The sequence below is a fragment of the Liolophura sinensis genome, chromosome 2, assembly GCF_032854445.1.
Source record: "Liolophura sinensis isolate JHLJ2023 chromosome 2, CUHK_Ljap_v2, whole genome shotgun sequence".
In the NCBI taxonomy this organism is placed as follows: domain Eukaryota; kingdom Metazoa; phylum Mollusca; class Polyplacophora; order Chitonida; family Chitonidae; genus Liolophura; species Liolophura sinensis.
In genome coordinates, this window is record NC_088296.1 from 18417656 (window position 1) to 18444887 (window position 27232).

At 38.7% G+C, this 27232-nt stretch overlaps 2 protein-coding genes across 2 annotated transcripts in view; both read right to left on the reverse strand.

Annotated features, from left to right (window-relative positions):
- LOC135462897 (proline-serine-threonine phosphatase-interacting protein 2-like) overlaps window positions 1-12397 on the reverse strand; it is a 48806-nt gene extending 36409 nt beyond the window's left edge. The window contains exon 1 of the mRNA XM_064740199.1: window positions 12151-12397. Within this exon, the coding sequence (XP_064596269.1) occupies window positions 12151-12183 (33 nt within the window). The 5' untranslated portion in view covers window positions 12184-12397. The remainder of the gene's footprint in view (window positions 1-12150) is intronic.
- Window positions 12398-13887: 1490 nt separating this feature from the next.
- LOC135462553 (probable cyclin-dependent serine/threonine-protein kinase DDB_G0292550) lies at window positions 13888-17753 on the reverse strand. The gene is made up of 3 exons (XM_064739778.1): window positions 17717-17753; window positions 14900-15154; window positions 13888-14339 (listed from the first exon to the last, which is right to left on the reverse strand). The coding sequence occupies exons 1-3, from the start codon at window positions 17751-17753 to the stop codon at window positions 13888-13890; spliced, it is 744 nt and encodes a 247-aa protein (XP_064595848.1).
- Between the last annotated feature and the right edge of the window lie 9479 nt (window positions 17754-27232).

Here is a 27232-nt window from a genome sequence, read left to right on the forward strand (position 1 = left end):
AGTTAGCTGATCTTCTCTATCCAAGCTGAAGCATCTACAAGCTAGCTGATCTTCTCTATCCAAGCTGAAACATCTCCTACAAGCTAGCTGATCTTCTCTATCCAAGCTGAAACATCTTCTACAAACTAGCTGATTTTCTCTATCCAAGCTGAAACATGTCCTACAAGCTAGCTGATCTTCTCTATCCACATTGAAACATCTTCTACCAGTTAACTGATCTTCTCTATCCCCACTGAAACATCTATAAGCTAGCTGATCTTCTCTATCCAAGCTAAAACATCTTCTACCAGCTAGCTGATCTTCTCTATCCCAGCTGGAACATCTCCTACAAGCTAGGTGATCTTCTCTATCCCAGCTGAAACATCTCCTACAAGATAGTTGATCTTCTCTATCCAAGCTGAAACATCTTCTACAAGCTAGCTGATCTTCTCTACCCAAGCTGAAACATCTTCTACAAGCTAGCTGATCTTCTCTACCCAAGCTGAAATATCTTCTACAAGCTAGCTGACCTTCTCTATACCAGCTGAAACATCTTCTACAAGTTAGCTGATCTTCTCTATCCAAGCTGAAACATCTCCTACAAGCTAGGTGATCTTCTCTACCCAAGCTGAAATATCTTCTACAAGCTAGCTGACCTTCTCTATCCCAGCTGAAACATCTTCTACAAGCTAGTTGATCTTCTCTATCCACGCTGAAACATCTTCTACAAGCTAGCTGATCTTCTCTATCCACGCTGAAACATCTTCTACAAGCTAGCTGATCTTCTCTACCCAAGCTGAAATATCTTCTACAAGCTAGCTGATCTTCTCTATCCAAGCTGAAACATCTTCTACAAGCTAGCTGATCTTCTCTACCCAAGCTGAAATATCTTCTACAAGCTAGCTGACCTTCTCTATCCCAGCTGGAACATCTTCTATACCCTAGCTGATCTTCATTTTGTAAAACAATGACTTTGGCCATTTTGGTCAAAGATAATTAAGATGCTCTGAAAACACTGATGACTTTTCCCACATCATGTGATGTACTGATACACAGTTACAGCCTGTATAGGAGGTTACAGCCTGTATAGGAGGTTACAGCCTGTATAGGAGGTTACAGCCTGTATAACTACAGAATCCTCAGAAAAACAGCAGATCTCAATTAATCCATAATCTAATTTGATTCCTAAAACCGCAATTAGTATAGGAGGAATATGAGAATATTTAATCGAAAAGTAAAATTTTTTCGAAATTCCTCCCCAAAAGCCGCATTTAAAGATGCGTGTTTACAAGTTTAGTATTAAAGACACTTTCATGGTTTTACACATATACATTAAACATGTGCATATGTACATTTAAATATGGTAGCAGGACCGCAACGGCATTTTAATGGCATCAAGTGTTTCTTTCTCAGCTCATCATGATGATGTCACATAAAATGTGGTACGACATAACAGAAACAGTTACTGTAACATTGTATGCACTGCACTACAATCCATAAATGCGGTAGGACATAACAGAAACAGTTACTGTAACATTGTACGCACTGCACTACAATCCATTTTGGATGTAGCATGTAGCATGAAGCAATGGCTCAAGGGCGGATTTGGTGCACATTAGCATTTACTATGGCATAGGGTATGCACAGAGTACACAAAGAGCAACACAAATGACAAGGAAGTTGATGCGATATCCAAAACGTGTTACAATTGTATAGCAAATGGATATTTACATAGATTAAAGAGTGAGTAAGCCAGTGAATGCCTGGGGTTTAACATCAGAATGGACTAAATTTGTTTAGTCCATTCTGATGTTAAATACCAACAAAAGAATCAAATGCCCTACTTTTCAAATTCATCTATTCATCTACTGCTATTATCTGCTAGAGTTCATCTTAACATAGATTACATTCTGTGTCCCCATACGGTACACATAAATGTTGTAACCGAAGTCAAACGGAATTACTCCTGGCATGTCAGGTTGAAAGATTATGCGAAATATGTGTTTAAGCTCTACAGGCAAAGGACAGTATGCACTATTATTGTTTCATTCAAATATTGCTATGCATTTTCTGTTAGAAAAAGCCAGATTCCAGACTGTTACATTGGAAATTCTAATGATTCTAGACTGTTACATTGGAAATTCTAATGATTCCAGACTATTATCCTGGAAATTCTAATGATTCCAGGCTGTTACATTGGAAATTCTAATGATTCCAGACTGCTACATTGGAAATTCTAATGATTCCAGACTGTTACATTGGAAATTCTAATGATTTCAGACTATTATCCTGGAAATTCTAATGATTCCAGACTATTATCCTGGAAATTCTAATGATTCCAGACTGTTATCCTGGAAATTCTAATGATTCCAGGCTGTTACATTGGAAATTCTAATGATTCCAGACTGTTATCCTGGAAATTCTAATGATTCCAGACTGTTACATTGGAAATTCTAATGATTCCAGACTGTTACATTGGAAATTCTAATGATTCCAGACTATTATCCTGGAAATTCTAATGATTCTAGACTGTTAGGTTGGAAATTCTAATGATTCCAGGCTGTTACATTGGAAATTCTAATGATTCCAGATTGTTACATTGGAAATTCTAATGATTCCAGACTGTTACATTGGAAATTCTAATGATTCCAGACTATTATCCTGGAAATTCTAATGATTCCAGACTGTTATCCTGGAAATTCTAATGATTCCAGGCTGTTACATTGGAAATTCTAATGATTCTAGACTGTTACATTGGAAATTCTAATGATTCCAGACTATTATCCTGGAAATTCTAATGATTCCAGACTGTTAGGTTGGAAATTCTAATGATTCCAGACTGTTACATTGGAAATTCTAATGATTCCAGACTATTATCCTGGGAATTCTAATGATTCCAGACTATTATCCTGGAAATTCTAATGATTCCAGGCTGTTACATTGGAAATTCTAATGATTCCAGACTGTTACATTGGAAATTCTAATGATTCCAGGCTGTTACATTGGAAATTCTAATGATTCCAGACTATTATCCTGGAAATTCTAATGATTCCAGACTATTATCCTGGAAATTCTAATGATTCCAGACTGTTATCCTGGAAATTCTAATGATTCCAGACTGTTAGGTTGGAAATTCTAATGATTCCAGACTGTTACATTGGAAATTCTAATGATTCCAGACTATTATCCTGGAAATTCTAATGATTCCAGACTGTTATCCTGGAAATTCTAATGATTCCAGGCTGTTACATTGGAAATTCTAATGATTCTAGACTGTTACATTGGAAATTCTAATGATTCCAGACTGTTACATTGGAAATTCTAATGATTCTAGACTATCATCCTGGAAATTCTAATGATTCCAGACTATTATCCTGGAAATTCTAATGATTCCAGGCTGTTACATTGGAAATTCTAATGATTCCAGACTGTTACATTGGAAATTTTAATGATTCCAGACTATTATCCTGGAAATTCTAATGATTCCAGACTATTATCCTGGAAATTCTAATGATTCCAGACTGTTAGGTTGGAAATTCTAATGATTCCAGGCTGTTACATTGGAAATTCTAATGATTCCAGACTGTTACATTGGAAATTCTAATGATTCCAGACTATTATCCTGGAAATTCTAATGATTCCAGACTATTATCCTGGAAATTCTAATGATTCCAGGCTGTTACATTGGAAATTCTAATGATTCCAGGCTGTTACATTGGAAATTCTAATGATTCCAGACTATTATCCTGGAAATTCTAATGATTCCAGGCTGTTACATTGGAAATTCTAATGATTCTAGACTGTTACATTGGAAATTCTAATGATTCCAGACTATTATCCTGGAAATTCTAATGATTCCAGACTATTATCCTGGAAATTCTAATGATTCCAGACTGTTAGGTTGGAAATTCTAATGATTCCAGGCTGTTACATTGGAAATTCTAATGATTCCAGACTGTTACATTGGAAATTCTAATGATTCCAGACTATTATCCTGGAAATTCTAATGATTCCAGACCATTATCCTGGAAATTCTAATGATTCCAGACTGTTATCCTGGAAATTCTAATGATTCCAGACTGTTATCCTGGAAATTCTAATGATTCTAGACTATTATCCTGGAAATTCTAATGATTCCAGACTATTATCCTGGAAATTCTAATGATTCCAGGCTGTTACATTGGAAATTCTAATGATTCCAGGCTGTTACACTGGAAATTCTAATGATTCCAGACTGTTACATTGGAAATTCTAATGATTCCAGACTGTTACACTGGAAATTCTAATGATTCCAGGCTGTTACATTGGAAATTCTAATGATTCCAGGCTGTTACATTGGAAATTCTAATGATTCCAGACTGTTACACTGGAAATTCTAATGATTCCAGGTGTTACATTGGAAATTCTAATGATTCCAGGCTGTTACATTGGAAATTCTAATGATTCCAGACTGTTACACTGGAAATTCTAATGATTCCAGACTGTTACATTGGAAATTCTAATGATTCCAGACTATTATCCTGGAAATTCTAATGATTCCAGACTATTATCCTGGAAATTCTAATGATTCCAGGCTGTTACATTGGAAATTCTAATGATTCCAGGCTGTTACACTGGAAATTCTAATGATTCCAGACTGTTACATTGGAAATTCTAATGATTCCAGACTGTTACACTGGAAATTCTAATGATTCCAGGCTGTTACATTGGAAATTCTAATGATTCCAGGCTGTTACATTGGAAATTCTAATGATTCCAGACTGTTACACTGGAAATTCTAATGATTCCAGGTGTTACATTGGAAATTCTAATGATTCCAGGCTGTTACATTGGAAATTCTAATGATTCCAGACTGTTACACTGGAAATTCTAATGATTCCAGACCGTTACATTGGAAATTCTAATGATTCCAGACTATTATCCTGGAAATTCTAATGATTCCAGACTATTATCCTGGAAATTCTAATGATTCCAGGCTGTTACATTGGAAATTCTAATGATTCCAGACTGTTACACTGGAAATTCTAATGATTCCAGACTGTTACATTGGAAATTCTAATGATTCCAGACTATTATCCTGGAAATTCTAATGATTCCAGACTGTTACATTGGAAATTCTAATGATTCCAGACTATTATCCTGGAAATTCTAATGATTCCAGACTATTATCCTGGAAATTCTAATGATTCCAGACTATTATCCTGGAAATTCTAATGATTCCAGGCTGTTACATTGGAAATTCTAATGATTCCAGACTGTTACACTGGAAATTCTAATGATTCCAGACTGTTACATTGGAAATTCTAATGATTCCAGGCTGTTACATTGGAAATTCTAATGATTCCAGACTGTTACACTGGAAATTCTAATGATTCCAGGTGTTACATTGGAAATTCTAATGATTCCAGGCTGTTACATTGGAAATTCTAATGATTCCAGACTGTTACACTGGAAATTCTAATGATTCCAGACTGTTACATTGGAAATTCTAATGATTCCAGACTATTATCCTGGAAATTCTAATGATTCCAGACTATTATCCTGGAAATTCTAATGATTCCAGACTATTATCCTGGAAATTCTAATGATTCCAGGCTGTTACATTGGAAATTCTAATGATTCCAGACTGTTACACTGGAAATTCTAATGATTCCAGACTGTTACATTGGAAATTCTAATGATTCCAGACTATTATCCTGGAAATTCTAATGATTCCAGACTGTTACATTGGAAATTCTAATGATTCCAGACTATTATCCTGGAAATTCTAATGATTCCAGACTATTATCCTGGAAATTCTAATGATTCCAGACTATTATCCTGGAAATTCTAATGATTCCAGGCTGTTACATTGGAAATTCTAATGATTCCAGACTATTATCCTGGAAATTCTAATGATTCCAGACTATTATCCTGGAAATTCTAATGATTCCAGACTATTATCCTGGAAATTCTAATGATTCCAGACTGTTACACTGAAAAATCTAATGAAGATTAATTGCCAGAATTCTTTTCTCATACAAATACATGTACTGGAGTAACTGTTCACGTATTAGGCTGGTCAAATTTGTCGCTGGTATCATAAGAAATGTGAAATAGGCTGACCAGTGTGTTTTTAAGCCTGAATATTGCTATTAGCAAATAGTGCATCATTACAGCTATCAATGTAACATGTGTTTTTCAAACATACATGTATTTGGCGACGAGGAGTCATTTAGGATGTACATGTATGTAATTTTTATAAAATTACTTTGGGTTTTAGATTGCATTTAACAATTTCTCAGTCATGATGACGAAAAGTCATTAGGTGCGCGTACATATACTGTGTCTTCTCATGGCAGGGCCAGTAGGCCTACATGCTGCCAAAGTGCTGTCGCCACTGAAGGATCATGCCAAAGACACCAGGCATGACACCCAGCCCAGTCACATTATACTGACACTGGGTTAACCAGTCCCGTTTCCTTGTTGAATGTTCTATATGTATCATATAAACATCCCCCAACTCACTGAGCTGCCAAGCGAGGCTTCAACAAGTACCACTTTTTAAAGTCTTTGGCACAACCCGACCAAATGGTGCGCTAGCATGCTATAGGCACTAGGCCACAGAGGCCTTCCCTACCTTAAATTACCTAACATTTCTTCCCTGACTATAAAATTCCACATTTCGCCAGATCTAACAGTTAGGTTAATCTTTAAAAAAATGTGCCTACAGGATTATTTGGAAGGTAGGATGACTGTTTGATACAAAAATGTATATTTCTACACCAAAAGAAATAGTTTATGATGTTTATTTGCAGACATTTAGACATAAGGTTTGTTCCACTTACAGCTGAACAGTGCCTTCCAAAAAGCTGTATAAAAATACATAATACTGTACCTACATGTTTGACATACAGAGGGTTACGTTCTTGGCCACAGATCTAGGTATGTATACACTGAATTCAGGATAAGGTTGTTGTATGATAATAATACCTTTACTTAATGAAGGTCACTCAGTAAATTTGTACAAAATTCTTATTCTACAAGGCCTTCACAAACAAAAACAAAATAATACATAGAAACAGTTAAACAGTGACAAAGTACAAATGTGACTACTGCTCCCACAACCAGCAGGAGAGAGAGAAAAGTGGGAGACAGCCTATCTCTGACCCCTTCCCGTGCCACCTGCTGGGTGGAACCCCCTACACATATGTTCAAAGGACAAACCAAGTGAGTTAGAATATGAAGCACACATAGAAAAGAACATGAAAGGTCTATATTGTCCTCAATCAGGTCAACAGCAGTGAACACACATTTTGTAGACATGGTACAAGGACAGGGAAGAAAGATATGGGCAGTATCACATGGGGAGCGCCCACATCCTGGATTTGCAGTAAGTGTAATATGAAAGGCAGAAAGAAGGTCCCCATGGTGGAGATGGACAGCCGTCATATCATAAAGTGAAATACTCCTAAATACAATGTACAACGTTTGTCAAATAAATAAATATGTAAAAGGCAAAATGAAAAAACTTACTCTCTATACATATATGTTGGTGGCGTAAATATGCAGTACAGCGCACAATATCCTCAAAATATAGCAAGTACATTTATCACAACTCAGAGAAAAATTAGACTGGTCAACCCGGCTTGGATAAGCTACCATATTCGCCGAACAGATGAGGGTATTTTTTCTCTATGCCTACAGAGTCAGAAAATACACAGTGAGTGTAGGTTGAAGTTGGTTTTCATTGTGGTAAATTTGTAACACATTTACAGGTCAGTGTGTTGCGTGGGTATATAGCTTGAGATTTCTTCTCGAAGATCAATATTTCCACTCACCCTTTGGGCTTGTACCCAAGCCACATGCTGGTACCTGTACATACCTTATAGTATCAATGCAAGATTAGTGATTACGCTAATTTAAAATGCTATAAATAAAAGTAATTATAAAGTTATACAGTGTAGGGCTAATAAACATATACATGTACATTAGACATCATTGCTATGCATGTAAAACTAAAAGTTAATTCCAAGATTGTATGCGTACAATAACACATTTAAAGTCATATACAGTTCTGGAATTGACATATGACGGGTCATTGTTCTGCGCTATCACACTAACCACTAGCTAGTTATAGTTGGTTAACCTGCCATCATACAAGTGAAATATTCTGGAGTATGGCTTAAAAGACCAATCAAAATAAATACAAAAAATCAAAACTACTTAGTTATAAGTCTACAGGTCAGCATTATGTATTTATTTATTTATTTATTTGATTGGTGTATAACACCGTACTCAAGAATATTTCGCTTATACGAGGGCGGCCAGCACTATGGTGGGTAGAAACCGAGCAGAGCCCGGTGGAAACCCACGACCATCCACAGGTTGCTGTGAGGCCTTCCCACTTACGGCCGGAGAGGAAGCCAGCATGAGCTGTACTTAATCTCACAGCGACTGCATTGGTGAGAGACTCCTGGGTCATTACCCTGCGCTAGTGCGCTAACCAACTGAGCCACCGAGGACTCAGCATTATATACTTACACATTCTTTGCCAATTACATGTAATAAAGAATATGTAATATTTCTCGTGAGAAAGCCATTATATTCTGCATCTATGCATAAAGACCAGCTTCCTGTTGCATGTATTGTTCTGTTTTCTGTTTTTGGCGAATCAGTTTTGCTTTTACTTAGAACTATGTCGACTTCATCCCATCCCACTGCCCCATCCCTATCATGTCAATTTGTCCCATATTTATTTCCCTAAACTTAAACATGGTATAAACATAAGGCATGTAAAATGTATGGATGCAAAAAATACTACATGTAATCTTGCTGCTTAAAATTTATATATATAGAGTCTGTATATATTTACACTCATGTATACACATGTACATCTACAATGGAAGTATACATATTTGTTTTCGTCCTGTTTTCACACATCTGTGACTTTTTCTACACCCCCCACCTTTTGTACATCAACCATAGTAGTTTTGACTTCACACTGTCACACCAAGATTCACCTACAGATCTACTCTATATACTGGTAAGTAACTGCACAGTGCACTCATGCAACGCAGGGTATATCATCTAGATACGTGTATGGATCAAGTATAGCTGAGAGCAGAGAAGTATACTGTTAGACTCCACGTGTGTGTGTGTGTGTGTGTGTTTTTTTTTACACAGTCATGCCTGATTGGCATGCATAACACTGGGAGATCATTTGTTAACATGATCAGTGATCATTACCATTCACATGCATGACTGAATCACCAGTCAAGTGTGTTAGGTATAAATGCAGTAGTTTAAAATAGCAGCTCTTTTTTAAAACTAAGAATTGAGCTACTGAATTATTCTGAATGAATACACGTGCATTTATTTAAATGTGAATGCACAAATTGTACTGTACTAAATGAATGATCAATTTAATGTTGGGTAGTCTAGTCATACACATGATTTTCAAGATGGCCGTCGATTGCAGAATTAAAGAAGTGGCATTAACTGTTAACAGCCATAATCATTCTACATGGCCGAAGAAAATGGTTTTATTATGATATATTTATTTGATTGGTGTTTTACGCCATACTCAAGAACATTTCACTTATACTATGTCAGCCAGCATTACATGTATGGTGGGAAGATATAGGGTAGAGCCCAGAAGAATATTATTTTCGAATGGCTTTGGCTCAAGACAACTTATTGAAATCATCCAATAAAAATTAATATATTTAGGAGAATGCCAAGGGTGCCAACAGTGGTTTCCTCCCAGCACTCTTCTTTCCTCCACCCATACAAACGCCTGATTGCCAATGTGATACCCATGCCAAAAAATTCCTGAATGTTGCAACTTGCCGATTAAACAAATGAAACTGAGTAAAAATAACACTCAATTGATTAAAATAGGTACATGTGCAGGTACATTACTTATCCTTACCAGAATAAAAAACTAAAGCTTTACAATTTGTAAGAATAAAATTCTAAGTGTAAAAATAACTGCACAGTGTTTTTGGACTTGGTGACCGTTAATGTATTTATATTACACAGAGATGGGTATAATGCTGTCAGCTAAACTCGGCAGTGACAACAGTTACATGACATGACAGACATGACAGAAATGACAACTGCTTGGTATATGTATATATAACACTGTATCTAGGCTAAATATACAGTGACACAGAAAAATGTGAAAATAACAAAGGCTGCGCTATAGCTTGAAAGAAGAAAACGTAGGAATTGTGCACCAAGTGTGCCTACATGTACAGGTACAGTATTTACTTTTAAAATACTGGTAGTTAGGATTACCACTGTCTGGAGTGTGAAAAAAAAACCCTATTCATAATGCACTGTAAGTTGATCAGTTTATAAGCTAGTACCCCGATTTTTTTCACTGTTCTTTAATGATGTGGTGAAGGTTATTTTCAATTATTATACAACAAGTTGTGGATAGTTTAATGGGGGAAGGAAACCAGAGTGCTAAGGGTTAACTTTGGAAAGCATATGGTGAATTGTCCCATATTTGATTGCTGTTGTACAATGAACTAAAGAATATTTCACTTGTACTGGACAAGAGCGGCCAGCATTATGGTTAGAGACAGAGCCCATATGGGAAACCCACGACCATGTGCAGGTTGTTGACAGGCCTTCCCATGTACTAATAGGAACGAAATTAAGCCAGCAAGAGCTGGACTTGAATTAAGAGCGTCCCTGCAATGGCAAGAGGTTCCTGGGTGATTCATTGCATGTGCTGTGCTAAAATGACAATCTATTAATGTTTACGTATGTGCAACTGCCTACACAGATAGCTAACAACTTGGCCATTGACCTCCCTTAAAGCATTTGAAACATTTGACCATGACCTGTCCTACTGAGATCTTTATAATAGTGAATGAACCTATCAAAAATTTAATATATCAAAATTTTTAATATTGTTATATTTTTTTCTATCTGTTAAGTGTTCTATCATACATTTTCAGCCTGTCTAAAACTAAAAAGTCAACCTATTAATGTATATGTATATGCAATTGCATACATAGATTTGTACTGATATATATAAACTTGAGTCATCATTTACATATGGTTGGACAGTCTATGTGAATGATGTACACAATCGACCCTACAAAGCTGTTGGTGACCTGCCATTTAACATGTAGCCTACATCTACTTATCAACATCAGAGGCTCACCTTTTAACAAAAACTAGGAGCTATGTATGTCATCATCTGTAACAATATGTACTGTCTGATAACAAAAAAGGTATGATGTACACAGATATTTTACAGACCTATGTATGGCCGAGGGTGGAGGGACAGGTATGAGGAGACGGTGGTAGTGGGAGGAGGGATAGCCTAATTAGACGTTGTACTCTAACAAAACAACGTCTAACAGAAGTCCACTCACAAAACCATTGGTATTTTCCGATCGGTATTTGGTCCAACAAAAATGTGATCCCATCGGTGAGAGATTGCGGATTACGAAATAGTTGCAATAATGCATCTCTCTCCTCTTCGAGTACGAGAGTTACAATGTGTTATGAGATGTAAAATGTCGACCTACTGATTAATGACATTTATCAGAAAATATCATCCAAAAATAAGCCATGCAGCCATCCCACAGTTACAGAGAATATCCCTAACGTTCATACCCACTTAACCAACACCAAAACATCCCACTGACTAGCTCTCTTTTTCCGCTGTTTTCGCATTTTTTTTTCTTCTCATGTTTCACACTACAATGTACAAAACAAGTCTCGGGATGTGTCAAGAAGAGAGAGTCTGAGTCACTTGACTAGCCTCGGAACCGTTGTTGCTGGTATCAGTGTAAAATATGGAACAAAAGATGAAAACAGGGGAAGGGAGAGCTGGAACTGTTTGGTGTGGCTAAGTTCGTGTTTATGCTCGGGACATTCTGAGCAGCCATGGTATGGTGGCGTGGCTTATTTTTGACAATATTTACTGATAAATGTCCTCGCTTGGGTCATATAAAACGTGAAAGCATATAGGCCTACTTCTTATTTGAAAAGCTGAGGCTGCTGTCCATTCTTTGTGTATGCACATAATGTAGCTGAGCCGTCTCTCAGATGTCCATTTTAAGAGGAAGATCGTTTCTTCAATGAACTGATGTCACACCCGGCTCTGTCATATGATGTACACCGCAGCCCCAGCTTTACAACTTCCTTAATTTTTAATGTACTCACCCAAAACGAATCTGAAAATCTGCGAACTGTCATTTTGTTTGATGCTGAACGTCAGACGGATGATTGATAAGAACAGTCGATCGGCTGATTTTACAAGCCTCCAGTTGAAAAAAGGATTAAAAGAAACTCTTTAATAGGCCATGTTCACCCGGATTTAATACACATCTGCATCAAGCTGAAACCACAAAGCTTTCACAACAGATCAGATGGTTTGATCTGCTCCGAATTCACGTCCTTCCCCAACCTAGTCCATCGATCGTCTGCTAATCGTGGAACACTGTGCCGGAAGTTAAATTGAAGGCTAGACTACAACGCAGTAGTCTGCGCCTTGAAAATAGACAGGCATTCCCGTCTGCGAGGGGAGATAACTCAAGGCAACATATTTGTGCTTGAATCTGAACTTCGATTATGTTCAGATCGGAACAGAAAAGAAAATTGAATTTGGATCTGATTTGATGAACTGTTTGTACTATCCTCTTTCTTTGTTGTGGTACCTAATTTCAAACGCTTTATGAAAGAACATTTTGAGTCTATCACACTACTAATAAAACTTATGTAGGGCTTTGCATGTGTTAATGTGATTTAACAATGATCTGATTTTTAATTCAATATCTTTGATCTTTAAAAAATCTAGGAAAAACATTCACTGTTATACAGTTATTGATTTTTTTCCGAACTCCTAAATGAATACTCCAATAAAAGATTATCAGTTTCAAGGTGTAAGGTGCAATCTCGTGGTCAAATATAGGTTCTATATACATGAGACCTACATGTAGGCCTATATACCTTTGTAAACTGTGTACCAGGAAACTAGCTAGCTAGGGTAAATAGCTGATATTATAGTTCTTGGCATCACAGTGTATGAGAAAATATTTTAGGCTGTTATAAGTGACTCACGACAAAAAAACGTTGCTCATACGCCACGCCAAAACATTTTTCAAGCATCCATTCAAGTTTTCTTTCTTACTCTACAACTTCCGTGATTAAGGCTAGGATCATTAATTTAGGTCCGTCTCGAACTATGTTAGTTCGACCCTGACTCATTTGTTTCCGTGTAATAATGGCTCCAAATATTACACGATGTTCACAAAATTAATCTCTTCCTGACACCTCGGATCAAGTTCGAAAATTTTGCTTTCTGATCCTTGTGGGGGGATTTTACAGGTATATAAAGACAACGATATATGCTCTCTAAAACAATTGCTCGCTTGGCGTTCAGCATGAAGGGGATTGTGTAACGATAGTGATACGGTTGACCTGTATCAGTATAATGGCTCGGGCGGGGCAGTTTACTTGCCTTTGGTGAGGCGTCTCAATGAAGCAGCACTAAAAGAGTGGTGGAAATCCGTCCTGCAACAAGGCGGCACCTTACAAACACCCTAAGGATTCCTTCTTCGTCATATGACTGAAAAATTGTTGAGTACGACGATAAACCCCAAGCACTCACTTCAACGTTAGATATTATAAGTGCTCGAATGTTGTGACACTTGATGACCCTCTGGTTGTTGACGAAGCTGCTGTTGTCAAAAACCACTACTGGACGCAGTGATGATAGCATGCTTGTGTAGCAGTCTACCTTTGAAACATTGCCCCTGGGATTGGCGTACTTGTTGTGGTTGCTGCAGAAGACGTAGCCGCTCTGGTTATTTTTTGTATCGGTTAAAGAAATTTGGCTTGAGTGATAATGTCATGCTTGAAAGCCCTGATGGCCATGTTGTTCTTATCTCGGTTGAAAACTTATGTTGTTGTTGCTATTCTTGTGTTGTAGTCCATATTTAACACATTGACGATGGTTGTTGTGTGCTGGTTGTCGTTGCTGGAGGAGATGTGGTTGTACTTGAAGAAGATATCGTCGATGTGGCTGCAGGTGACGATGTTGTTGTATCTATTGTTGTCTTTATTTAAGACATTGTCGTTGATGGTGGTGAGCTTGTTGTCGTTGCTAGAGAACATGTGGTTGTAGTTGTAGAAGATATCGTTGATGTGGTTGCGGGTGAAGATGTTATTGTTGCACCAGTTGTCTCTGTTGAAGGCATTGTCGTTGGTGGTGGCGTCCTTGAGGTTGCTGGGGACAGTGTTGTTGTTGTTGTTTCTGGTCTTGTCTCTGTTGAAGACGCGTGTATGTTGTAGAGATATTGAAGAAATGATACCAACCCGCTTTATATAGCCAACTGTAGTGTTAGAAGGGTCTGAAATGAAGAGTTTACACCTCAAGCATAGTTCTTTCTTCTCGGCATATTGTTGCAGGTAACCGGTGTGGATAAATAACAAATGCTGTCCTGCAGAAGGTTTGCTACACAAACCACCAAAGACCTAAGTATATAAATTAGGAAATTAGGTCGGAATCGTGCACAGAAAATGGGTATTTAAGGCATATACAAAGCAACTCGAGAGATGCCGACTGACTCTGTCACAGGATAAAACAGTATGTGACTTTTCTACAGTTACTCATATTACTACATGTATGTCGAAATTACGAGCAGCCTGTTACAAAAACAGGCTTAATATCATCGAAGTAATGTTACATATGATAAATCAGACTAGCTCTTTTATTCCAACAGAATTGGTTGACATAACGTATTGCCTTGTACAAACCACAATATTAAACCACAATAATCTTTTCTATTCCACACTCTATTCTGCCACTGTCCAGAAAACATCGCATTACGTGACATTGGTCAGGTCAAATATTATAGGGTAACATTGTATAGTGTTTACCTATTGGTGTGGATTCAGGCGTCTGGTGTACGTTCAAAAGTCTCCTTTGGTGTTGGGCTGGGGGTTTCCTCTGGTGTGGTTTCGGTGGTTTCCGTAGGGTAAAGGTTCTCGTCCTCAACGAACGTAACAACGTACTTTAGCTGGTCAACATCCGGGTCAAGAACTTCGTGAACTTTCAGTTTGGTCCCCCTGAGGAGCAGAATTTCGTCCTCTTGAGGGTTGGCAGAATAAGTCTTGATATCGTGGCCAGAGGCGTTCCGAATTTCGCACAGGGCTGACTTACCTCCTGTATTCAATATGTCATTATCTTCAGTGGAAGGTTTACCAGAGTAAGCTGGCCAAGTAATGCATTCGTCCACTGCGTGGGTATGGTATCCGCCCACAACCGGCCTCAGACCCCCATTAATTTTCCATAAGCGACAATGTTAACGTGTACCGCTGTAGCTCAGTCCCAAACATTCCGTGGCCAATAAGCTTTGGTGCATACCTGGCCCAGCCTGTGAGAAAAAAGCCATAAAAATCTTGACATAGGTTGACCGTCAAAATCTGGACCTTTCCGTGCCGGCAGCTGGGAGGCGTGCCTAGCAACGCCAAGGGGACGTCACTCGCAGCCTCATCACTACCTCACACCTTGTGTCCTCTCACCCAGAATTTCAAACTTTCATCAATAAAGCTCATACCTCCTCAAAGTTTAGACAGTTTCCAGCATTTTAATACCAAGCATGCACCTGTGCACCAAAAATGGATGCCTGGGAGCAAAAAAAAAGACTTTATACCCTAAAATTCACAGAACTACAATCGTCCCTACCGAAAAACGGAAGTTGTAATGGGGGTCTGTGTTCTATCAAACCAGCCAACTTTTTTCAAAATCAATAATTTTTGCACCACATAATTCCTGACACTTCTGAACCTCACAGGCAAAATTAGGGCTTGATACATGCAGAAACTAGGATAGGCATACAAAAGGCAAAGAGGAGAGGAAGACAGCACAATATATCTGGCCACAGACACTCGCTACAACAGCATTACCATAACCAGTCCCAAGAAACCGGGCCAGAATGCTTCACAAGCCATTTCCCTGGCTGTGGAGACATCAAGACAACCAATACATTGTCTCCACAGCACTGAAGAACAAATTGTGTTGGACTGGGTCCTGGCTGAGAGGAAAAGGCTTCCAAGTAAAGTGCCCTGGAGGACACGAGGAGTGCACAGCGAACACAAACCCACATGCCCCCTGGTCCGAGTATAATATGGGGAACGAGATTGGCGAGAGATTGGCGAGACAAGGTGTTTTAGCCAAGCACGTCACCACGGACGGCGACTCCAGGTCAGCCAAGGAAGTGGAGGGCGGCATCCGACTGGTCGAGCCACTGTGGGAGGTCGAACGGTTAGCAGGCCCCACACACCTTGGTAGACCCCCGTTTAAGAAATGTAACCAGGCTAAGTTCAGCGATGCAATGTTCGAAGGACAGGGCCGAACAAGGGAAGCCAGGAAGAAAGCACAAAAGGTGTTGAGTCAGGATGTTAGGGCCAGGTGTAGCTTGATATTTTCTCAACTTATGCCTGAGCACATTGGTGACATGAGGGAAATAAAAACTTACCTACCCAGGGTTGTAGATGCAACGGTCAGGTGTTACGCTGAAGACTGTTCCAAATGCCTAAGGAACAGTGTGGTTTGCTCCAGAGGGGAAACGGAAGTTGGAATGGGGGTCTGTGTCCAACCCTCCACACAGTGCGCTTTCTAGAGCACCAGTGTCGGCTCCCTCTGCCGCCTGGAGTATCTGTTCCTAGTCTGGGTGGGTCTTTTAGCTATTTTATGGCGTCAAGGAGTGTGGTGTCTACTTCTGGACATGCTGGTTTGTTTGATTTGGACATTGTCCAGAAGTCCGACCACTGTTCAACACTGTACTTCCTGCACCTAAACATTATGGTGTACCTTGAACAAAACGAAACATCAACATGTCACTCAGTACATTTAGCAATGTTTTAAGTCCCTGGTAAGCCTTTTTTACCGTTGTACCATTCTAGTTTCTGTAGAAAATTTCAGCTATATGTTAAGTCGATGCATTCAGATGTCTGCAGCTTAAAATTGAAAATCGTCCCATTAATCCGCGTCACTGGGATACTATTCGCCAGTTATTGAAATATAATAACCCAGTAGAGAGGGGCCCTCACTGTGCCGGTTGCCTTTGTGATAACAATGGTTGAAGACGTCCGTGCATTTGATGGCATGAGCAATGCAACGTTCGTTGAACACAACTCGCCTTGCGCCAATATGATGTGCATATATATGTCCAAACGTTCGCACCAATTAATGGAAAATAGCTCTAAAGATCGAAGTAGGCATCATTAAATAGATCACTTAAAAATGTATAAATATACTTTATGTGAAAAGTGTTAAAGGTGTTCCAACATTTGAATTTTAAGATGGGCTTTATGGACCACAGCTGTAAAGTTTAGAAACTCTGATGTCACTATTACTATTGAAATATCTGAAAAAACTAAATGAATGTATTTTAGGCATAGTATTTGGGTGTCTGTATGATGAATCTTACTTCAGATTTTGGGTTCCTTTTACTTTAAACTGACCATATAGGTAAAAAGTTTAGTATGAATTTTAAACGCCAGGAGGAATAAATAAGAAAAGAAATAAATAAATAAAGTGCTTGATGTTTCTCACCTTGTTATCGTGTAAACGATAGACCCAGATTCTCGTCACACCAGCTCCGCCGTCCCTTGTAGAAGTGAACTGTCCGGCCGTTTACCACGCGACAAAAAATGCAAGGTTTACGCGGGAGAACGGCTTCCTATAGAAATTTTGCTCGAATATTCTCATTACAAAACATACTTTCAGGCTCAGTGAAGAGAATCAGGATCGCATACATAGTTATTCACTGCCTATCATTCGTGCTACTCATTCATATACGGTAACGAGTAAAATATTATAATCGCTTGTCAATAAACCTTTGAAATGAGATCGCAACCAACAACACACCACTCTTCATTAAAAGACAAAACCAAAGATTTTCGACGTAAATCAGTTTTAATATAAGCGAGTAATTAAGTCACCCTAAAACGGATGAGACGCATATGGCGGAGATAGGCATTGCAACAACAACAATACTGCTGTCAGCACACACAGTCTGGCTATAAGGCAGAGTTGTCTTGTAGCTATTTGGCAAAATATATATGCGTCATTCATATAGTACATTTACTTACAGCTAAGCCCATCATACTGTATATAGCTGATTATTTGTTGTTCATATAAACCTGCAGAAATTCACATCTTGCTCATAACCCATCTGAAACCGATCTGAAGTCTACATACAGCTGCAGACCTGTTCATCGTAATGTTTTGTGATAGCTGATTTTTTTGCTGGAGGAAATCCTATTCGGTTTACGTTTCTCAGTATATAGGTTACTCGCCGCAAAGCTGTTTTCATGTCATTCAAACTGGTACAGGTAATCACTTAGTATCGGTAACATTACCAAAAGTTAATTCACTGAAACTATTCAACCAGATCGCTTGGTACTTTATTTATTTCCTTAAAGTCGTACACGCCAGTGTTATTTTGCCGATGTTGTATAGTTGTTTTTTTTTTCTCCTTATTTTTCAATCACTGTGAGACAGCGTTGGTAACTTTACTGAGATATTTTATATTTTAGTTACGAGTTTCCTGAATTTTATGGATATAGGGTACATGTAATTCATGATCAATTGTACAAGTATAAAATTATAGGGCGCAGTGGAAGAGAGATTTCCAAAAGGTGGGTGACAGAACATATAAAAACCGTTACATTCATATATATATATATATATATATATATATATATATATATATATATATATATATATATATATATATATATATATATATATGTATATATATATGTTGTTTTTTTTTGACTGGGTGTTTTACGCCGTGCTCAAGAATATTTCACTTATACGACGGCGGCCAGCATTATGGTGGGAAGAAACCGGGCAGAGACCGGGGGAAACCCAAGACCATCCGCAGGTTGCTGTCATACATTCCCACATACCCTGTTCACCTATAGGCCTACATAAAGTCGTATAACATATTCTACCATACGTTGGAGTACCTAAAATCACGCTCTATCCACCCCACCCACCACTACTAAGGCACAAATTTCAAACAGTCTGGGAATGGTTTGTCACTTCAGTTTATAAGATGACAAACGAGTTCACTCGCTGTGTGAACGGGGCGTCCTGAAACCGAAGTCAATTCAGGCTAGGCTTCCTGCTGGTGTAACAAATTTTGAATTGTAGGGACCCCCCCCCCCCCCACCTCCTGAATAAAGCTTTGTTAGCGGAAAACTCTTATTCTTATACTGTGATTCTAGTCTAATTTGTTGAATGTAACACATACCTTAATATTAAGTGGGATCTGATTACATATACCTTAATATTAAGTGGCATCCGGTTACACATATGCTGTTCCCACGTACGCTATTAACATATACATAAAGTTGTAAATATCGTATAAAATATTCTACCATACGTTGGAGTACCTAAAATCAAGCTTTATCCATCCCACCCACCACTACTAAGGTACGAATTTCAAACACCCTGGGAATGGTTGACACTTCAGTTTATAAGATGACAAACGAGTTCACTCGCTGTGTGAACGGGGCGTCCTGAAACCGAAGTCAATTCAGGCTAGGCTTCCTGCTGGTGTAACAAATTTTGAATTGTAGGGACCCCCCCCCCTCCCCCCTCCTGAATAAAGCTTTGTTAGCGGAAAACTCTTATTCTTATACTGTGATTCTAGTCTAATTTGTTGAATGAAACACATACCTTAATATTAAGTGGGATCTGGTTACATATACCTTAATATTAAGTGGCATCTGGTTACACATACGCTATTCCCACGTACGCTATTCACATATACATAAAATTGTAAATATCGTATAAAATATTCTACCATACGTTGGAGTACCTAAAATCACGCTTTATCCATCCCACCCACCACTACTAAGGTACGAATTTCAAACACCCTGGGAATGGTTGACACTTCAGTTTATAAGATGACAAACGAGTTCACTCGCTGTGTGAACGGGCCGACCTGAAACCGAAGCGATCAATTCAGCCTAGGCTTCCTGCACTAATGAAATACAGCCTAGCATAAAATGCCGTGCCATACACTTTATGTGTTACATGTTAAAGTAATGAAAAAATTTTGTTTTTTTATATTTTTTTGCAGCTTTGTTCACATATGACTGGTTGGAGCTCAGTGAAAGCTAAACTGAAGTTTCTATATGGCATTTGATACATGTAACATTGAATATAATTTAAGGATGACCAGGTTAGACAGGTGATATGTAGCAAGGGGAGAGCAATCATGTTTTAAAATTACTGTTCGTCTGATAGCAGTCTCTAGCAGTGCATGGAGAGAATGTCCGCTTTCAGAAATTGAAGTCTGGACGAAAAATGCTAAATGTCAAATTTACATTTCATTTATGTTTCCTAAGGAGTTTCCTCTTTTTGAGGAAGTTGGTTTAACAAATTTTTTTACGGGAAGGGACCCCCCACCCCCGCCCCCTACTAAAGCTATGTCAGCGGAAAACTCATTCTTTTACTGTGATTCTAGTCGCATACGTTGGTAGTAAGTGGCATCTGGTTACACATACCTTAATCGTTAGTGACATACGGTTACACATACCTTAATCTTTAGTGACATACGGTTACACATACCATAATCTTACGTGGCATCCCGTTACACATACCTTAATATTTAGTGGCATACGGTTACATATACCTTAATCTTACGTGGCACCCCGTTACACATACCTTAAATTTTAGTGACATGCGGTTACTCATACCTTAATCTTAAGTGACATCCGGTTACACATATCTTAATATTAAGTGGCATCCCGTTACACATACCTGAATCTTAAGTAACAAACGATTACATATACGTTAACATTAAGTGGCAACCGTTTACAGATACCTTAATCTTTAGTGTCATACGGTTACACATACCTTTATCTTTTATGACATACGATTACACATACCTCAATCTTAAGTGTCATCCGGTTACACATACCTTAATCTTTAGTGACATACGGTTACACATACCTTAATCTTAAGTGGCATCCGGTTACAAATGCCTTAATCTTTAGTGGCATCCGGTTACACATACCTTAATCTTAAGTGGCATCCCGTTACACGTACCTTAAACTTTAGTGACATACGGTTACACATGCCTTAATTTTTAGTGACACATACCTTAATCTTTAATTACATACGGTTACACTTGCCTTAATCTTTAGTGACATACGGTTACACATGCCTTAATCTTAAGAGGCGTCCCCTTACACATACCTTAATCTTGAACGTCATACGGTTACACATGCCTTAATGTTTAGTGACATACGGTTACACATGGTTACACATGCCTTAATCTTAAGTGGCATCCGGTTACACATACCTTAATCTTAAGTTGCTTCCCGTTTCACATGCTTGAATCTTTAATGACATTCGGTTACACATGCCTTAATCTTTAGTGACATACGGTTACACATACCTTAATCTTTAGTGACATACGCTTACACATACCTTAATCTTTAGTGACATACGGTTACACATACCTTAATCTTAAGTGGCATCCGGTTACAAATGCCTTAATCTTTAGTGGCATCCGGTTACACATACCTTAATCTTAAGTGGCATCCCGTTACACATACCTTAATCTTTAGTGACATATGGTTACACATACCTTAATTTTTAGTGACACATATCTTAATCTTTAATTACATACGGTTACACATGCCTTAATCTTTAGTGACATACGGTTACACATGCCTTAATCTTAAGTGGCATCCCCTTACACATACCTTAATCTTGAATGTCATACGATTACATATGTCTTAATCTTTAATGACATACGGTTACACATGGTTACACATGCCTTAATCTTAAGTGGCATCCGGTTACACATACCTTAATCTTAAGTTGCATCCCGTTTCACATGCTTGAATCTTTAATGACATACGGTTACACATGCCTTAATCTTTAGTGACATACGGTTACACATACCTTAATCTTTAGTGACATACGGTTACACATACCTTAATCTTACGTGGCATCCCGTTACACATACCTTAATCTTTAGTGACATACGCTTACACATACCTTAGCCTTAAGTGGCATCCGGTTACACATACCTAATTTTAAGTGACATGCATGTTTCAGTGACGAAACTACAATGTATCATTCTCTTTGCTGCCCATGATAACGGTTGTAGCAATGCGAAAAGATTTGGTGTGGTCCTGCCGATAAAGGGACCTAGGTCTAACATGTGATCGTGTTCTGTATTAATTTATTTCTTTGCTTTGGGTTTTACGCTGTCCTCAAGAATGTTTCAATCATATAACATTGCCCAGCTGTATGACTGGGGGAAACGGGAGAACTGGGGGTATACTCTTCTGTTTCATTTATTTATTTATTTTGATTGGTATTTCACGCTGTACTCAAGAATATTTAATTTATACGACGGCGGCCAGCAGTATAGTGGTACGAAACTGGGCACTTCGCGGGGAAAACCCACGACCAACAGCAGGTTGTTGGCAGACGTTTTCACGTACCGTCGGAGAGGAAGCCAGCATGAAGTGAGTAAAGCTGGTGAGAGGCCTCTGGGTCATTAGGCTGTCTTCTATTTCAAGGTAAAGGCATACACATATGGTTACAAATTCTCTTGAGTCCATACACATATGAATGGTTACGCAATTTCTTGAGTCATATACATGTATTTATTGCAACTGTATTTTTATAACTTTCACGGTCTACCTTATAAAACATGGACAAAAAAAAGTTACCAAAATTTTATATTTATGAAATTTTGTTAAAGTGGGCTAGTCTGGCATGCATTCAGTATGCTAGAATCACACTTAGGCCTGATTAGCACGCCGTGGCAGGATGTTCCAGAGACCTAGCAACAGGTATGATACCGAGAAAACAGGACTGGGCCAGGCCAGGCAGTTCACCAATATTACATCAGGACCAGACCTGAGCCAGATCTCCCAATCCAGGCCTGGGCCAGACAAGGCCAGATTAGCACGCCAAAGGTCCAGACCTGGTGGAGTTATAGCAGGAGGCATGAAGGCATCTGGGCCAGCTCTTTCCAAACTTTTGGGGCGGATCTGGCCCACATTTGGTCAAGATGAGCAGTACTAAATGGACAGTGTTCAGATTTAGTTTCTTGTCCTGAGTATAAAGCCCGCTTAAGAATATGTTACGAGGAGGGCCTTTAAGGAACGTACTTATGACTTTAAATTCACCAAGAACAATAGATTTACTACCCTAGCCGATCTTCAGCTGGCGGTTCGGTAAAGCTCAGCGAGTGAGTGACAACCCGTTTAGCTGGCCTAGATAACCTGGCAATTCGTATGAAAACGATGTTTTCGTCAATGTGGTCGCGGGTGACGATGCTGTTGTATCTGTCGTCTCTGTTGAAGACATTGTCGTTGGTGGTGGTGAACTTTTTGTCGTTGCTGGAGGAGATGTGGTTGTACTTGTAGAAAATATCGTTAATGTGGTTGTAATTGTTGAAAATATTATCGATGTGGTTACAAGTATCGATGTTGTACCTACTGTTGTCTATATTTAAGATATTGTCGTTGGTGATGGTGAATTTTCTGTCGTTGCTGGAGGAGATGCGGTTGTACTTGTAGAAGACATCGTCAATGTGGCTGCAAGTGACGATGTTGTTGTACCTATGGTTGTCTATGTTGAATACATTGTCGTTGATGGTGGTGAGCTTGTTGTGGTTGCTGGAGGAGATGCGGTTGTACTTGTAGAAGACATTGTCAGTGTGGTTGCAGGGGACCATGTTGTTGTACCTATGGTTGTCTCTGTTGAAGACATTGTCGTTGATGGTGGTGATCTTGTTGTCGTTGCTGAAGGAGATGCGGTTGTACTTGTAGAAGACATCATCAATGTGGTTGCAGGTGACGATGCTGTTCGGTCACAGTCCTCCTCCTCAACGACCGTGGCCACGTACTTTAACTGGTCACCATCCGGGTCAAGAACTTCCATAACTTTCAGCTTGGTGTCCCTGGGGAGCAGAATTTCGTCCTCTTGAGAGTTGGCTGAATAAGCCTTAATGTTGTGGCCACGGGGGTTCCGAATTTCGTACAGGGTTGATTCACCTTCTCTGTTCAATATGTTATTGTCTTCGTCGGAAGTTGTGCTGGAGTAAGCTGGCCAAGTAATGCAATCGTCCTCTGCGAGGATTTGGTGTCCACCCACAACCTTCCACACCGTGATTGGATCCGTCTTGGGGATTTAGGACAGTGCACAGTCCAGCAAATCTACATACTTCTGGAACTTTCCTGGGCCAGCCTTTTCCCACAATTTCGCGTTCAGTATTTCGTGAAACGGATAAGGGTTCTTCATAGTGTAAAAGTAAATTGCCTTACGTTCTTCATCCGTTAATTCGTGAGGGTTTTCTTTCTCTAGCGCATCAGTGTTCGGCTTTCCCTGCCTCCTGGAGTATCTGTTCGTAGTCTGGGCGGTCTTTTAGCTCTTTTATGGCATCAAGGAGTTTGATGTCTACTTCTCGACGGACTCTTTGATTTGGACGTTGTCCAGAAGACCGACCAGTGGTCGACACTGCACTTCCAGCACTGTTACCGCCAGGAACGCAAGAAATAGATACCTAACATGGTGGTTTTCCTTGAACAAAGCCAAAAACATGTCACTGAGTAAATTTAGCAATGTCTTAAATCCTTGGTAAGTCTTTTTTGCCGTTTTGTCCATTCCAATTATTGTAGAAAATTTCAGCCATATATTAAGTCGATGCATTCAGATGTCCGCAGCCTAAAATTAAAAATCGTCCCATAAATCAACATATACGTTCCGCGTCATTGAAATACTATACGCCAATCAATGAAATACAATAACCTAATGGACAGGGGCTCTCACTGTTCCTGTTGCCTTTGTGATAACAACTGATTGAAGGCGCGCGTGCATTTGGCCGTAAGCGCAGTCTAACGTTCGTTGAACACAACCCGTCTTGCGCCAATATACATCCAAACGTTCGGTTCAATTAAAGGAAAAGACCTCTAAACATCGAAGTAGGCATCACTAAAGAGGCCACTTAAAATATGCATATATAGACTTTCATTCATTTATTTATTTTTTTTAGATTTTTGTAAAGTGTGTTAAAGGTGTTCAAACACTTGAATTCTGTGATGGGCTTTATTGACCACACTATCAAAGTTTAGAAACTCGTCAGGTGACGACACCGAATGTTGGAATAAATCTTTCCACCCATGAGTGAAAGAAAAACTCTTCAAAAAATTATTTTCTTCTGATGAACATCAGGAAATAGAGGTGTGACGTCAGAGTCAGAGTGCTTAGATACCGTCAGTATAAAGCCCATCACAGTACTGAAATATTTGAATGCCTTTCCACACTCTTAATAAAATCGGAAAAATTAAGTGAAAGTAATTTTAAGCATAGTATTTGGGTGTCAGTATGATGAACCTTACTTCATATTTTACCTTTCTTTTACTTTAAATTGATCACATAGGTAAACATTTTAGTATGTTTTTTAAACACACGGATAAATAAAGAAATAAACTGCTTGATGTTTCTCACCTTGTTATCTTCTAGACGATAGACCCAGACTGTCGTCACACCAGCTCCGTGGTCCCTTGGAGAAGTGAGCAGTGCAGCCTTTTCCCACGCGACAAGATGCAATGTTTAGGCGAGAGAACAACTACCTGTGGAAATTTTGCTCGATTATTCTCACCTCAAAACCTAGTCTTACGAACCCGGTTTTTGAACATTTTGTATTATATTTTTTATTTTTTGTATAGGTCAGTGTCTGACCTACATTCTTTCTCTGTGTAAGTTAAAGCCTATTCTGTAATTCAGCCAAGCATTCTCGAGGGTTCGGTGTTTATGAGTTTAGTGTTATGATGTCATAATCCAGAACTTTCTTTTACATTAGCTCATAAATATGAGCGAAAGAATTGTAAACCTTGCAGCCACTTGTGAGCAGTTATGTACTGAATTCCATTTGTCTACTTTGTTAAAATATATGTATTGAACTTATTCAAGCGTCTTCGAGTCTCTTTGTTTGATCTTGTGCAAGGCCTATCGCTTATCTGAGAGATAAACAAGCCAGTTGTTTTTCATCTTTACTGATAATGGTACCCTTACATAATGGGGGCTTGTCCGGGAACTAAAACCTGCTTGTGCTGGATTGTAGCACGTTAACTGTCAACTTGTTTAGAGGTCTTTTGATTACTGTTTTGGATCAGAGATTTACACGTTTAGGACATATACCTTTGCGCCGATAAAGTTAAAGACTGCCTTACCTCATGCATAATGCTAAAAAATAATGAATACAAAATCCACAGTGAAAATGGCACTGGCTTTCAAGTTGTGGCGCAGTCAGCGACTGAACATTTTGACTGTAAGTATCGCTAACACGTACTGTGCGCACATCACAAGCCATGGTTAAAAGTTGTTTTTCTCTGTTTTTGCTTTTGTGATGACTTTTATTCCATAATATTATGTTAGCCATCTTCCTGATGGGCTACTAATTTTCCAAGATAGCCATGTAGATTAATAAAATTCGGGTAAGTTACATTTTACAGAACAATATTCGGAGTTTAATAATTATAATAAAGACAGTTCACCATGTTTTAAATTTAAAACATGCGTGGTCATTGATTTCCGAAATTTCGAAAGCGAAGAGGGTTTTTATTAGCATCAATACCACCTAAACATTTGCTTTTGTATAGAAATAACCCATACAACTTTTACTTGACTTTAGACCAGAAAAGTTCTATTATTATTGATTTTCAAACTTCGTGCGGGTTGTTTAAAACAGATCCGAAATACAGTGATATTCCTGCACTAAAAAGCTATAACAAAACATACATTTTTGAAGACTGGACTGGATACCGTCTAAATTTTGCAAAATCATGCTTATTCCCCCTATCCCTACGGATTCAAACTACAAATACAAACCTCGTATGTCATGTGCAAACAGTTGTACAAAAATTTTGGCAAGCAAGGACGCTGAAGTCAAAGACAAAACAATTGTTGATCGATTTTTCTCGGCTAAAACGCTGATCAAGATCTTATAGCCTGCAAATATTAAGGTGTGGAGGTGATGAAATGTTGTCCTTCTTTATGGCCGTCTGGTTGTTGACTACATTGTTGTTTTCTTTGTCAAAGACTGTCACTGGACGCGGTGATATTGCCATGCTTGGTGACACTCTGGCTGTTGTCTGTGTTGTTTTCTCTGTCAAAGACTGCTGCTGGACGTGGTGATATTGCCATGCTTGGTGACACTATAGCTGATGTCCGTGTTGTTTTCTCTGTCAA